Raw genomic sequence first — 15,852 nt, forward strand, 5'->3', positions numbered from 1 at the left:
GGAGACAGCATGGTTTAAGGGGGCACTGACTGTCCTGAGTGAAGCAAGGACAGTCTTCTCCTGGCTCAGCTTTCTAGTTCTTTGGCACACTCTCTCATTGAAAAGTTTCCGCTCCATCAAGAACAATCAAAGATTTTTTTTTTTTTTTAAAGAAAGAAAAAAAGTCATTTGTCAAAAAGTTTTCGGCATTACATACGGTGGTGCAACAAAGAGGAGATTCATGAGATTACGTAGAGATAAAATGCATTGTACGCAGACCCTGCAAAATAGCAATAAAGAGAGAGTGTGTAGATGTTATTAAATGTATTACCATCATCAGTGCTTCCTGATGATAGATTTTAGGGTCTCAGTAACAACCCCCTGCCTAAAAAATGGGAGAAAATGACACTATCAGATCTATTTTCAGTTACTCAGCTCCATTTAGGTGATTTAGATAGCATACATGAGAATGCCCATCTCTCCAACTGCAGTGGAAACCTTCATCAAATTAGAATTGAAGTGATTATCCAGGGCAGAGCAAAAGGACAAAATCGATAGTTCTTTGTTCAAGGCTAAAATGAAGAATGGGCATTCAGCAGGGCTTTCTCTCTATTGCTCCCTTTCTATCTCTCTCACACACACACACACACACACACACACACGGGCGTGCACGCTCACACACACGCCTCTTTGTATTGCATATTCTGTTCCAACATCCTTGACCGTATCAGCATTACGCTTGTGTGGTATAGTCTCAAACCTTCTGTCTTGGTTTTTACCTTCCCCTCTTTGGGAAAAAAAAAACAAAACCTCAAAGGAGAAGCACTTCCTTAGATAATTGCAATTAGTAGTTTTGGCTGGATGTTGCAGCGTTGGCCCTGGCCCAGCTCTGTGTGTTGGGTAAGAGGGAGTGGGAGTGTGTCTGTTGGGCATGTTTCCAGCCTCCAGAAAGCCCTCTGCCCCTTCACCACACATGAGCCCACTGCAGCAGTCAAAGGGCCACTGAGGACCTGAGCAGAACCAGAGAAAGGAAACTAAGTAAGTGAATAAAGACTGAGGCAGGAGACATGCTTTCTGCCGGTCAGGTACTGCAATTATACTGTAATAGGAAAAACACCGAAATGGAAAATTGAAAGCCTGTTACTTGATGGAGATGCAGCAAATGGCACATAAAAGCTTTGTTATTCAAGTAAATTTTCAGTGAGATTTCAGCTTAAGTCCACAAACTCAAACTAAGATGCATTAGCACAGAGATGACAATGAACGTTCTACAAGGGATGGATAGGTCCATCCACCATGTCACCATATTAATGTGTGCACACTAGAGGAGAGGCAAGACAAGAGAGTTTCTATTTGCTACATACAATAGCAAGTGGTGAGAAACCAAGAAAAAAACAAAGCAGGATTATTCCACCAGCTTTAGTGCATTAAAATAAAAAGGAAATATAATTGGATTTTAAACAATAATGGCCGAAATTGGCCCACCCTTTTTTCTTTACTGGAAGTATTTTGTAAAAAACAACTACACAGCATTCATGTCAAATTTACTTTGCAAGGATAAGAGGAAAATTGCAAATATGTCACAATATAATAAAGGTTCTGGTAAATTCTCTGTATAGATTACAATAATGTAAAACAGTAAGTGAATGAAGGGGACTTAAATTATGCTGGAATTCACCTTTAAATCATGCTTTGTGTTTGTTTTTTCAAACAAGTCTTCTGTGAGCAGCCACTCATGTTCAATCACACTGTTTCTCTCTGGTACACACACACACACGCACACACGCACACACACACACTTTAAACACATACACACACTGCTTCACATAAAGGACTGCAATCCATCAATGTGCTCATTGCTGTCATGAGTAAAGAGATGGAGCTCTAAGCAAGAGTCCTCTAACACAAATTTGATTTACCTCAATTTGCCTCAAACAGTGACATGTGAGCACCAGAAGTGCTAATACAGACTGGCACCTTTTGCTGCCAACAGGCATGTGTCTGTTTAGCTCAGTTTCAAAGGCTGGCCTCATGCTGAAATCTGATTTACTTAAGGACGGTATTAGATTATATAGAGTTTGAAGTTATGAAAATTAACTGTGCAATATAGTGATACTGTGGAGAAATATGATCACTTCACCTGGGAAAACAGCAGATTGTGTGTGTGTGTGTGTGTGTGTGTGTGTGTGTGTGTGTGTGTGTGTGTGTGTGTGTGTGTGTCATGAATAAGTTGTGAGACATGGTTGTGATGGTTCGAAATACTGTATAGCAGCTCTAATGCTTTTCACTTTTTTAATTATTCAGCCAGTGTTCACTGCTGATAGAAACCAACTCATGCAATCTTCAAATGTCATCAATCAAGTATAATTTGTTTTTTAAAAATGTGCCGTGGACAGATGCATTTTCTAAGATATTAGTGCAGCTCTGTACCAAAAATGATCCTGACATTCTGTTGAAAAATGGACTGGGAAAAGCTACTGTATGTGTCTCCCATGGAGGAGTCATGTTGGAAACATGTTTTCAATAAACCATAACTTGATGTAAAGATGAAAATAAATCACAAACAGTGTTGTTTCAGACATAAAAACCATCTGGCACCTTAATTAAACAATCAAGTACCTCTTTGCACTACCAAGACCCATAATGGTTCAGGCATGGTAGTCATGCATCAGAGCCATGCTGGAAATGTCAACTTAATGACTTTAGCTTTCTGTATATATATTGTGTGAACCTGCCCATTTTAGATCTGAATGAATCCAATTACCTTGCTGCTGCTGAGCGCGATATTCCAACCTGTGCCATGTCACTTTGCCATGTCGCGACCATTCTTAACACGCATACCCTCTGGAGTACTGTAACTGCAATCATTAAGGGTCTGCACCATCAGTTTAAAAAAAAGCTGCGACACATAATCTATTGGACATTTAAAACATCTATGTCATGTACCTCTCAAATTTAGCTACACTGACTTTCCAGCGCAAAAATGAAAGAGCCACAATGGTTTTCTAAGGCTACATTCACATATATGTTTTAGTGTTAAAACTTTGGGTATGTTTATGCCTGGCATTCCATCTACTCCGGAGTTTCCATGTCCCTACAATGGGGCGTTTTAGTCTGGATGAGACTTTTGGAAACAATGACACAGACATTTGCCTCCTGATTGGGTCAGTCACAACTACCAGTGGTGAATGCAACATGGTTAACAAATTACAAGCAATGCTGACCTTATTATCTTTGCTAGCAGCTGTTGCACAGTTAAATTCTGCATTTTATCATGCTACATCTGTCTTCGCTGTTCCTTGATCAAGGTCTCTTTATTTTAAAACAGTTTTAATATAAAAAACATATTCATTTGGAGGTAGCCTAAGTCAAATGTTTAAATTCCCTTTCCTGTGCATAAAAATACAGAAAGCATGCAATGTACTGTATCTACTGTAAGTGTAGTATCTATGTAGCCAGTCTATACTCCACACATTGAAGGACAGGTTAATAATATTTCACATCCATCTTAAAACAACACTTACACACTCATATGGACAATGAAACTGTTTCCGCTGTAATGCTCCATACTGGCTTGTCCTAGTAAAATTCTAATATAATTGATAAAGAATAAAATCCACAGTACTCGTCCTGTGAAAAAATGCATTATAACCTTAAACTGGATGTAATATAAGCCTTCAGCTGTCAGATCAAGTGGGTATCTACCAAAGTTCCAGTCTTTTCATTATAAAATCCCAACCTTGTCATGCGACAGAGGATATTATACTAAAAGGAATGTAGCTTTCGTAGATACTCACTTGATTTGATTTCAGACTGCTGGCTTTTGATTCCCTGCGATTAAATTTTTGAAAGCATTTTTGCTCAGAATCCCGACTGTTGATTTTCTCCCCCATCACTTTCATTAGTACTGGATTAGCAAGAGATCTCTTTACAGAGGGAACACAAGGAACAATTGTAATTGCCAAAAACTGTTTCAGTGTGCATATGAACAGGTGAACATTGTTGTAAGACATACCTGAAAAAAATGTCAACCTATTGTTTTCGATGTCGAGTCAGCGTGACGAGAGAACATTTTGTTGCTCATGACCTTCAGTTAAAAAGCATTCAGCTTGTTATAAGCATTGTGTCCTTGTTTTGGTTTCTTTATTCAGGTGGCCAACCTCGCTTGCTCCATCTCCAACAATGAAGAGGGTGTGAAGTTGGTTCGTATGGCTGCCACCCAAATTGACAGCCTATGTCCACAGGTGAGGACTTAAAAATCACTTTCATCCCATAATAAAGCACTTTTTACACAAGCATTATTAACTCTCCTTTTCAGCGCGAAGCAGTATCTTTAGAGACCTTTTAGAAAATAGAATAGCTAGAAATGACAGAGGAAGAATCATAGTTGGTAGACTGGGTGGAAAAGCTATGAGTAATGTGTAGGAGGACCTTGTAGTGCTTTTTCTCTTGATGCAAGCAAAGGGGCATGTTAAAATCGATCCATTTTTTCCACAGTTAACATCAGGCCTTATTCACAGAGGACCCAACATAGTAATGGAGAAGAGAAATGGAGGAAGGAGGCTGAATTTAAGATTCAGGAACTAATGTGCAGGCCCCACTACGCACACCTGCTGAGACCCACTTACTTAAAAACCTGGGCAGGAACCATCTCCTGATACCTCTTGGCAATGCTCAACACAGACAGATTGAAAAACATAATAGACACAGACTTTGTGACTGGGGAAGAAGGAACAAAGAGGAGGTGTAACAAAGAGAAATATTTCCGGGGGAGCCCCAGTAGCTCACCTGATAGAGCGTGTACCACATAGTAAGGCTTAGTCACAGCCGGGGCCTGGGCCCTTTGCTGCATGTCTCTTCCCTCACCCTCACACCTACCCCCACCCTTCCTCTCTCTCTCTCTCTCTTTCTCTCTCTACTATGTCTATCAAATAAAGTAAAAATGCCAAAGAAAATAATCTTTAAAAAAAAGAGTGAGAGACAGATTTCCAGCTGCTCTAAGTACACCTAACAACAGCTCCTTCACTCATGCAAACACACACACATACAACAACAGCCTTGGCAGCTAACATGTCCAGATCATAGTGTCTCCTTTGCTGCATACAGATTAAAATAACTAAGACAAAATCTATGAAGCAAGAAGTGATGAAGAACAGGGAGAAAAATCTCATATACTTCTGGTTGAAGTACACATGCCAGCTGTCAATACTGTACAAGTGCAAGTCGTTGTTCTGAAGAGTCTCAGCAGGATGTTGCTCATCTAAAAAAAATACCTATGTTTAAGAGATGTATTTTATTTCCATCATTTAAAAATCTTGGGAAGTGTTGATCTTTTTTGTTTTTTTTTTTGGCTTGGAGCCAGATGTTCTATCCGACACAGATCAGACTCAAAATACTTGCTGTTTTTTTTTTTTTTTAAAGATAACCTTGCTCCCTTCAAACTGTAAAAAAATAAAAATAAAAAATACTTCATCCTTCTAATACATCCATGGGTCCTCTGGCCAACACACAGTTGTTATTTTTTAAAACAATACATTTTACTGACCATGCATTTAAAGGATAAGTGTGGTAATATTCTAGATTTTTCTTATGTCTTAGCACAGGTGGTATTGGTAAAATGTTTTGTTGTCAGGCCTAGAGGATTTACTCACGACAAAGCCTTTCAGTTGTACTTGCTACAAACAGTCAACAGCATAAACTGTGTGCATTGATGGCCAACAACAAGACAGGATGTCGGCCCAGTGAGCACAGACTGAAACCAAATCCAGATACAGTGGCTTCAGAAACTATTCAGACCCTGTCACTTTTTCACATTTTTTGTGTTGTAGATTTCATTATAAATGTTTAAAACAATCTACATTAAATAACCTAAGACATGTTTTAGACATTTTTGTAAATTTATTAAAAATCAAAAACTGAAATGTAACATTTATAAAAGTGTTCAGACCCTTCGCTGTGGTACTCCACGTTGTGGTCAGGTGCAGCCTGTTTGCTTTGCTGTTGGCTTTAATTATGCTTGAGATGGGTCTAGAACAGAAGTCCATCAGTGGACCTCAGGAACCACCAGGACTCTGAGCAGTGTAACTGGACTAGAGGATCCTTGGTCAGAGAGGAGACCAAGAACCCAATGTCAATCTAACAGAGCTTCAGAGGCTCCATAAATCAGGCCTTTATGGTAGAATGGCTAGTCAGAATCCACTTTGAGTAAAAGGTATATGACAACCTGCTCTGAGTTAGCCAGCTGGCATTTAAAGGACTCTGAGAGCACAAAGAGACAGATTCTCTGGTCTAATGAGACAGAATTTGAAGTATTTGGGCAGAACTTCATCATTACCATTCTTATAGTAAAGCAACATCAGCCTGAGGAGGGGGGCTTCTCAGCAGCAGGTACAGGGAGACGTCAGAATTGAGGGAAGGATGAATGCAGCCAAAGCCGAGACTTAAATCCCATAGAACATCTGTGTAGAGACCTAACGATGGCCGTTCACACACACTTCCCATTCAGTCCACAAAGCTTGAGAGGATCTGCCAGGAAAAATCCAAATCCATGTGTGCAAAGCTTGCATGACTTACCCAAGAAGACTAGAAGCTGTAACTGCTTCTAAAGAGGCATCTACAAAGTACTGAATTAAGGGGCAAAAAAAATGTCATCATGGGTTATTTACAAAAATGAAAAAATAATTTATATCGTCAAATCTACAACACAATAAAGTGTGCAACAAGTGAAGGGGTCTGAATACTCTCTGAAGCCACTGTACTTCAGGGATGAGAGTTATCATTCATTGCCTATCATGCTCTAAGCAAAAGGTTTATGTGCAATGAGCCGTTCTCATAACTCTACTCTTCTCCAGGAATCTGCCCCCTGACATGCTCATGTTAGATAAGATCCACCCTCTTGAAGCCTGGCAGCCAATCACAATGACAAATTACCATCTGTGATTGCGACATTTAATGTCAATAAATCCCATGGAAAAACCAACACCAGCAATGAATTGATCCTATTAACAAGTATCCCTGTGAAGTCAAAGCCTGATGTAGCTTATTCTTCCCTGCCATAGAGCTCCATTCCTGTATATTAACTTTTGAAAACACAGTTGGGGGTTATGAACCTTCATTAAGAAGAAAATGGACTCTTTAATTTAGTTTGAGTCAATCCCACAAATTTAGTCTTGCTCCCATAAAAACTCATTAGAACATCAGCATATTTATGCTGCAAAAAACAGTCCCCAACAAGTGCCCCTTTTACTCCTGTTTGAGAAACCTTTGCTAAAACCTACAATAAAAAATAAAAGCAATATACATGTGGCCTGTTTTTAAAGATTCTTCAAACATCTTCATTGGGAAAGAACGGGAGATGTGAAAGATGGACAAATACACGAATATCATTGTTTTTGACAATAATAAGAATCCCAGCAGACATGCAGCTGGCTATCCACGTCATTAGATGTTTATATTTGGTTAAATGTGGGTTGTGATGTCAAAATTCAATATCAGGACAGTATCAGTTTTAACACTGATGACAGTTGATGTTGATATTTTGTTGGTTTCAAGTTGTGTTGTTAAGTAACCATGCCAACATCATGTTGACAGAGAATAGCAAAATTCTAGTTGTGAAGTATGGTGACTAAAATCCAATGTCTCATTGATCTGCCTGATATTAGAGTCATCAGAGTACAACGTCTATCTGACGTTGATGTGCTGTGCCTGTTGGGATATCGTTTTTGACATACCTCATGTTGAAAAGTTAAACAAATGTGTTTTGCTCACAAATGTGTAAATTGAATCTAGTAACTCAATGACTTAACGCTGTTAACCCTTCTGACATGCCAGGTGATCAACGCTGCACTCACTCTGGCCGCCCGTCCCCAAAGCAAGGTGGCCCAGGACAACATGGATGTTTTCAAGGATCAGTGGGAGAAGCAGGTGCGCATCCTCACCGAGGCTGTGGATGACATCACCTCTGTGGATGACTTCCTTTCTGTGTCAGGTATGAGGCAATACAACACAAATTGTTCATAGAAAGAAATGAGCCACATGCTCCTAATTTTCACTCACTCAATGGTCGCTTCAAACAGCAAGTTGAGGAGATTTCCCTGTGGTGGATCAATGTGAAAAACAAAATCACAATTTGGATGAAAACAAATAAGAAGTCGAAAAATAAAAAAAATAATATAGCAAATCAGAGAAAAACAGCAATTCAACAGTGAAGTCAGGAAGCAAACAACTGTTTGTTTTGCATAAATTGTGGTTTGTTCAGTTTGTTTGCATTTTGTTTCATGTATTTTCCCATAACCCATTCATTCATTTGATATTGATATGTTTGGTATTTGAGTTTGGAGTTTTTCGTTTAACTTCTTAAAAATCTTTTTTATGAAAAATAAATAGTTTGATTTACTAAATTGCAATTGTTCAGAATTGTATAAAGAGCATTTCATTCACATTCACAGGGAAACATGGATCACACAATATTAATCATCAGCACAGAATATAAAAGAAGTGACTGATTTCCATTTACAAGGAAAATTCTTTTGTGAAGATTCCAAACATTATACAAATATAATTTCTCTCAACAAGTGAAACAACAACAAGTGGAGACCTTGCTTCTCTCCAGTTTCACTCACTGTCATTCTTTTTCGCCTCTCCCCAGAGAACCACATCCTTGAGGATGTAAACAAATGCGTAATTGCTCTGCAAGAGGGAGATGTGGACACTCTTGACCGAACTGCTGGAGCCATCCGGGGCCGCGCCGCTCGTGTGGTCCACATCATTAATGCTGAGATGGAAAACTACGAACCAGGGGTCTACACCGAGCGTGTGCTGGAGTCGATCAAGCTTCTGTCTGAGACTGGTTAGTACACAAAGCTGGTGTTGCACAAGCTATAGTCAAAATTATTACAGTGAGAAGTTTAATACAGTATCCTTCACCCTGGGACTGTGCTTGCAGCAAACATTTTTGCAACAAGCCTTTTGGCAAGTTAAGCTACTTTTGTGAGGAGCAGTCTAACACACACACAAACACACACGCTCTCTAGCACTCACATTAGCTTCTCAGTCTGGTGGTGACTTACAGATAGGCTTTAATTTCCTGCATGCCCAGTGTCCCACAGTTTCGATCAGTGTCTTGGCTCTTAGACAAACTCTGGACACCACCTGTTCTCTCCTCTGCCACTCTTACCTCTCATCCACTTTTCATCTGTTATGTTTTCCTCCGTCACTGTGCAGCTTCTGGGCCACAGCACTTTCCAGGATACCCGAGTTTATCGCTTTTGCAGACCAGAGTCAGGGCCAACGCATGTCTCCGTCCCACCTTAGCAAAATTGACTGAATACTTTTCTCAGCATACGGGATGTAAGGGTGCAACAGCGAGTAAATAGTTAAATGTGTAGAGTTGTGTTGTGTTGTCTCTATTTATACTGAGTCAGACCTCTAAATATGTCAAAGCCTTTGAGAATTTTGTGTTTTTTAGTATGAAGTGTTGTGCAGCTTTTAGGTCACCAGAAAACACTAAGTAGGTATCCCGGTATTGAGTGGAAAGGAATTTTGTCATTATGCTTTGAAAATATCAAGGTGAGGGCTACTTTAAACTCATCACTTGTGAAATCATCTATGTACATCAACGAAACTAAACAGACATGCATGAATGTTGTAACATTACAAAACCAGGAATATGAAAGGAATATAGACAATTAAAATATATAGATTTACATGCAAAACAATTATTAACTCTAAGACACACTACAAGTCTTCTAAATAACAACTAAACTGCAGCAGTGAGTCTAGCAGCCAGGAATGCAACTGTCTGATACTGGTGCATGAACAAATTTGGCTTGCCTTGAGACCCCTAAGCCTCAGGTCTCTTCAATACTCTTCAGCATAACCGTCGCATTTCAGCATGTACAGGGAGTGTTGAGTTCAAGTCGAGTATTGGGGTTTTTTGCAGTAAGCAGTAAACCATCAATTAGCCAGCATCTGCTCTGCTTAAAGCTAAACATTATCAAGCAGTCACTGAGGGGGTTTGTAACACTTGCTAATGGTTAGTTTAGTAATATGTAAAAGCCAAGTAATCATCAGAAAGTGAAAGCTTTTGTCAATGTTGGACCCAGAATGTGAAGCTGTTGTTATTTCCAGGAAACAGTATCATCGTTACAACACACAGGTGGTTCAGAAAATGAGAAGCAAACTAGTCAGTGTTTCCTTTCATTAATGCAGTCTTGTTTAAGATATTATGTTTGTGTGCATTGTGTCCAAACACAAAGAAAGAAGAAAGATTCTGGTGTCTATTTTCCTGAAAAACATTTTCGCAATGTGAAATAGCTCCTCAAATCCCTTAAAGGTAGGCGCTAACATGCCTTTAAAAAATGTACCATTATGAAAGGTGAACAAACAAAAAACACAGGATGAAAGGAAAGAAGTAATTTAGCAATTACCTGTCCACCAGAATCAAATCAGACCACAATCCCTCTGTTACACTAGCCACCATCCCCCACCATCTCTGCTCATTCTATTTTTTTTCCATTCTCGCCCATCCATCCCTCCCCTAGTTTCTATCTCTCCCATTAGAGCCCATTTAGTGAGGCGGTATATCTATTGTTTCGCTCGTTACTTTCATCTGCCCGGATAATTGAGAGACACAATCAACTCCCTTCCCTGCTAGATGATAAGTCGCAAACAGCATTAGGTGAGTCACGTGTTTTCACAGAGCCATCTGTCTAAGCCTCTCTTCTGGCACTCAGCTCCACCCTAATGGACTACCTACAGTAATAGTTATATGGTATCTTAAGCACATTCTGTTCTATTATTGCATAATTCAGTTTAATTGATTGGGGTAATTAATTGATGAAGTACAGTGGCATTATCTCATGGACACTTAAGGTCAGTTTTGTATGACCATAACCTTGTCACATGCTAAGATTATATAATTGTGCTGCTGTTCTATTAATCCTCCATGGAGTATGGAGTGTCTGGTGTCAGCAGAACCCAGAAGTATTATGTCAGCATTACTGAGAACAACACATGGAGAACTGTTGGTGTTGCAGCGTTGTATCGATTGCCCACTGATTTTTCTTTATCACGCATTTGCTTTTTGAAAAGTTAACATCATAATGTAAATCAAATGGTTTAAAATGAGAGGCCTGCTGCCTGAATGCTTTATTCAAAAGAGACACAAGATAAAAAAATCATAATTAGACCCTGAACTTCACAGATTGGGGTCCAACTTGGACCTAAATGCACAATATATCTAAAGGAAATTCAGTACTTTTTCTTTCATGTGACGGTTTTTATAGCTTTATAGAGTTTTACATGCAAAACTGACTCTGCAGTAATATGTGACTGTTAAAGGTCAAACATAGCCAACAGCAGTCTTTTTGGATTAGTTCACACCTACACATTGGGATGACTGTAAATGTTACAGTTTTTACTCTAACCTGTAAGAACTGCATTGTTGTCTAGATGATATTTTAATCTCATTTTTAATTTAGAGTTTCACTGTTGACATAGCACAGTATGAATACATTTCCCTTGAGATAGTAATAATGGGACTCTGAGCCACTGGTGTAATAAAAACTGAAATCATCCAATTCTTAAGTCCAATATTTATTACTTCTACCTTGACCACAAGAAAAGTAATAGTTGCAAAAGTTAAAACCTGCAGATTTAGACACATAAATGTGAGGAACACATTAGCTTCTGCGAATTTAACATGTATGCCACCTGTTGGAAATGAGTGTCGCATCTGCAGTGACTTTCCTTTTTATAGCTGTTGTTTGTATGTGTGTATTTGATGTTTTACATTTTACATTTCACACCTGTGAAATGCAAGATGTTAGTTAAGTAGAGCAACTTTCTTCTGAATACTGGGAAGAGTGAAAAGTTCACATTGTTCTCTATGTCAGTGCCAGAGAAAAAGAACAGGGGTGGTGGGATGCAGAGGCCAAAAGAAAAGCGCTGAACACACTTACCAATGTGTAATCTGTCTTTGGCACCGAATATTTCAACTACAAACTTGAATGTTATATATCAGTCATTTCAACAAGTGACCCAGAACAACCCCTGTTTACATTCAATTTACAAGCATTATTCAGTGTCACATAAAATAGATTATTTATCCAACAGTGATTTGTAATGATGTTTTGGTAGAACTGTTAGTTCTGGATAGGTGACAGTGTCTGCAAAAAACTGACACTTAATGGAACTTTGCGGTTCATAGATGTTTATAAAAGGAATACATTATAATTTATTTACAAAAGCTTCACAAGTTGATGCGTTACACCCACAAGCTGAATTATAATTCCATTTGAATATTTGATATCTAGGTTAGTGTGGTTAGTGTGGCTCGATTATTCACTTTTATTCAAAATGTAATTTACTCAGACAAATAGTTAATAGCCACATGAGGTTGAATACACGCACCAGAAGCCGATTTTAAAGGTACTATATGTAAGTGCTATGGGTAGGCCTACATAATCAACATTAGTATTGACAGGTGTTTACTTACCAGTCTAGAGAAAACATTTAGAGTTCAGCATCGAACTTTATTCCTACAGTGGAAAGCAATGCCAATGTTTACTCTTGTTTTGCTTCTATCACCTCTTTTCTTTGCTGCCAAATGTGGTTTCTTGCCCTCCGGGCAGCGCTACTTCTTCATCCTCTCATGTTGGACTAAGGGCAGATTGGAGGCCGCACTGACTCACTATCGCCTCTCGAGATTCTAAGTGGTATTATGATACAGGACGGGCCGGGGCTAGGTGGCTATTATAATTTAGTTAATTTTTGAATGTTTTAAAATTAAAAATTACACATAGCACCTTTAAGATGTCCATGCATCCTGTCTGACTTCACCTTAACCTCAGGGCTAAGATGATAAAGTCTATACACATGCAGCAAGTGGGTAGTATCACACTAGCTGCAAGGCCTCAAGGGAGACTTGAATTTTAACGAGGCATCGTGTCCACTCGATTGAGGGTGTTAATTGAGATGTTAAGTCGGGAACCAGCAACTATGTTAGTCCAGCGTTTCATTTGCTCCATATTTCTCTTTGATTAAGAGCTGTTGTGTTTTCCCTTCCTGTTTCCCTCTTAGTGGTAGTTGGGGTTTTTAAGGGCTACCATGCACATCTGATCTGGACCATAAAGCACTTATTGATCCTCATGAACTTTTGCCTCCCTCTCCCCTCAGTCCTCACAGACTTGATGTCTATGTAGTTGAACACAGTCGAGGAGAAATCTATAGCTGGGGGAAAGATGATTAAGCGTAGCTGAACAAAGGAAAAGAATATAGGACCACACACTTTTTAGAGGGTACTGAGTCCAATTAACTAGACTCTACCAAAAAATCAATAGCTGTCACCAAGGATTTCACTAAGCGATCTGAGCAGGGATTTTAGTGGAATTCATTGATGTGGTCCCCTTTTTTCCTTTTTTCACCGGTGTGCATGTGTAAAACATTTATCCTGTGCCTGAGTACATGTGTGTGTGCTTGTGTGTGTCTATGAGTCTTCAAGGTGGCTGTTTGTGTTTTTTATTTGATTGGGCCGTGTTTACGCCCACGGCCACTCATGCCAGTCGTGACCACTGAGTCTGTCTTTCTGACAACTGCCACATCAACACCAGACACTTATCACAGTTACCTGCCCTTTGACCTTGTCTCAATTTGTCCATTCCTCCTTCTCATATTGAGTGCAGTCAGATTTATGACCGGTCCAAATACAGGCAGCCAAGGCACACAACTCTTGTGTGTGTAAAGCTGAGCCATAGATTCCTGACAGACAGTCTACACATGGTCCTAGGATTGAAGCGTGTCCTTGAGAAGAAGAAAAATCAATAGCCTAATGGGAAAGTGGTTATGGCTTCTCTCTCTTTCCCCTCTCCTTCCTTCTTCCCTGAGACACTTTTCTGCCCACTAACTCCCTGTGTTTAAACTTATCGTCTCCCCAAAAAAAAGGGGACAAATTTTAAAGTTGATCATTAATGTGGTGCCTGGAGAGGGTAGATTAAAAAACTGATATATTGCCTAAGTCAGTGTGCCATTTAGAGAAGCAGGGTGGTGTTGCTCCTTGTTATTACATGGGGGCACAGTAAATGGGATTTAGCCAGGGTTTTGCAGTGAGCAATAACACACATGCTCACGCTGCCACCCACATGTCATGTCTGTAAATCAGTGAATCAAATGCACTAAAAAGAAGTGCAGCAGAGGCTAAGGGATAGAAGTAAAGATACTTCACACTGTCTACTGTGGCAAGCTGGACTGAAAGAAACTTACCATAAATATTGAGCATTTCTTTTAAAATCTTCAATCAAACTACCCTATTATTGATATCAAGAAAACACTAATATAGAGAAGAAAGAAAGCAATGTATGCTTAAGGGGAAATAGAAAAGTGAGTCGATGCTCCTTTAGTACTAAAAATGGCCTCCTGGTACGGGCTATAGTTGTACAGTGCACAGTTTCTGAGCCGGATGAGTTGCTCTTTATATTTGTATCCATTGTTATAATGATGGGAAAAAAGGTTTTAGCCAGAATGGGAAACAGATGGCAAACTCATAGCTTGCAAGGAGAGGAGGTAAGGTCTCTTAATCAGTTTGTAAATAGAGGTGGGAGTTGGGAGACAGTGCTGATGAGGAAATCACTATGTGAGCAGAAGTGGAGGAAGGTGAAAGATGTTAACCAAGGTTAGAGTGTAGGAGATGGGAGAGGTAAGCTTTCTGAAATCAGGATCACTTAAGCCTTAATGTCATTATCTTCGGTGTTCCTTCAGTAGAACTGTAAAGTTTGACGTAAAATTTTTAAGACTACATGTTACATCCAACAGAAATGTAAAAACAAAGAAACATGAAAGAGATGGCATTATAAAGGTTTTTGCGCAAATATTTGCATGTACTATATGCAATGTAACTATTTTGGCTTGCACCAACTCCTGAGGGAATTATCTCTTTTTTTTCCTTAAATGCGCCACTATGTTCATCTATCTGTCTCCTGTTCAGTGCTGTACAGCCATCATACGGTAGTTTTTAGAACCTTTTATTCTGAAAGTAGCTGATGACAGCAGTGAGAGCGAACCTAAAGAGCAAATCGGCGACCTGAAAGATGCTATGAAGCTCTGTAGAGTTGAGTAGAGGTTATTAAGAGGAACCCCTTTAACATAGGTAGTCATGTGATGCTTTGTCAACAGAAAATGCGCTAGAAATATTACACTATACAATACATATAACTGACATATATATTATAGAATAATACTTTATTATAGCATAAAATATGATATAAAGATACAGCAATACAATAGAAATATAGTATATTTGTAATAATTATTAAGTGATATAAGTAATGTAATGCTATGCGGCATGCAATGTATTCATGTTCCCCTTTAATTATGCATGAAATATTCATTACGTTAGAACTTAAGTACAGGTTCTTGGCCACTCAACATGATACTGTAATACCTGTGGTGAAAAGCTTTACATTCAGATGCTGCAATAATGTTTCCTTCAAAAATGACACCAATCAAGGTTTTGACGTTGTACTTCATGATTTCATAAAGTTGCTAATGGTGAAAAAGCGTTTTACCTTACAATATATCATCTGAGCTGAGCTTTCTACACATGAAATTGAGGTTTAGGCGTCAGAAACTGTGAGAGTTGTGCTGTTTGGAGTTCGTTAAACACGTCACAGGGGCACGCCATCTCTGCGGTGAGGTTTTTAAGCATTCATTGTAGTTCCATAACTTCTCACTTAAACTATGCTTAAGCCTAGGGGCTGAAAAAAATCCATTCCTACATGGTCACATTTAATTCCCTTCATCATTTTTCAACTGGAATGAGTGAAATTGCCCCTTACCATCAGCAACTTTGCTCATTAAGAGCTTGGAGAACATTTAAAT

General features: G+C 39.1%; 1 protein-coding gene across 3 annotated transcripts in view; it reads left to right on the plus strand.

Moving 5' to 3' along the window:
- The window catches only part of ctnna2 (catenin (cadherin-associated protein), alpha 2), a 360,950-nt gene that overhangs the window by 319,804 nt on the left and 25,294 nt on the right, over window positions 1-15,852 (plus strand). For all 3 annotated transcript variants that reach the window (XM_056370618.1, XM_056370606.1, XM_056370611.1), the window contains exons 10-12: window positions 4,131-4,223; window positions 7,810-7,966; window positions 8,627-8,827. In XM_056370618.1, the coding sequence (XP_056226593.1) occupies window positions 4,131-4,223; window positions 7,810-7,966; window positions 8,627-8,827 (451 nt within the window). The remainder of the gene's footprint in view (window positions 1-4,130; window positions 4,224-7,809; window positions 7,967-8,626; window positions 8,828-15,852) is intronic.

The sequence above is a fragment of the Seriola aureovittata genome, chromosome 3, assembly GCF_021018895.1.
Source record: "Seriola aureovittata isolate HTS-2021-v1 ecotype China chromosome 3, ASM2101889v1, whole genome shotgun sequence".
NCBI classification, from domain to species: Eukaryota; Metazoa; Chordata; class Actinopteri; order Carangiformes; family Carangidae; genus Seriola; species Seriola aureovittata.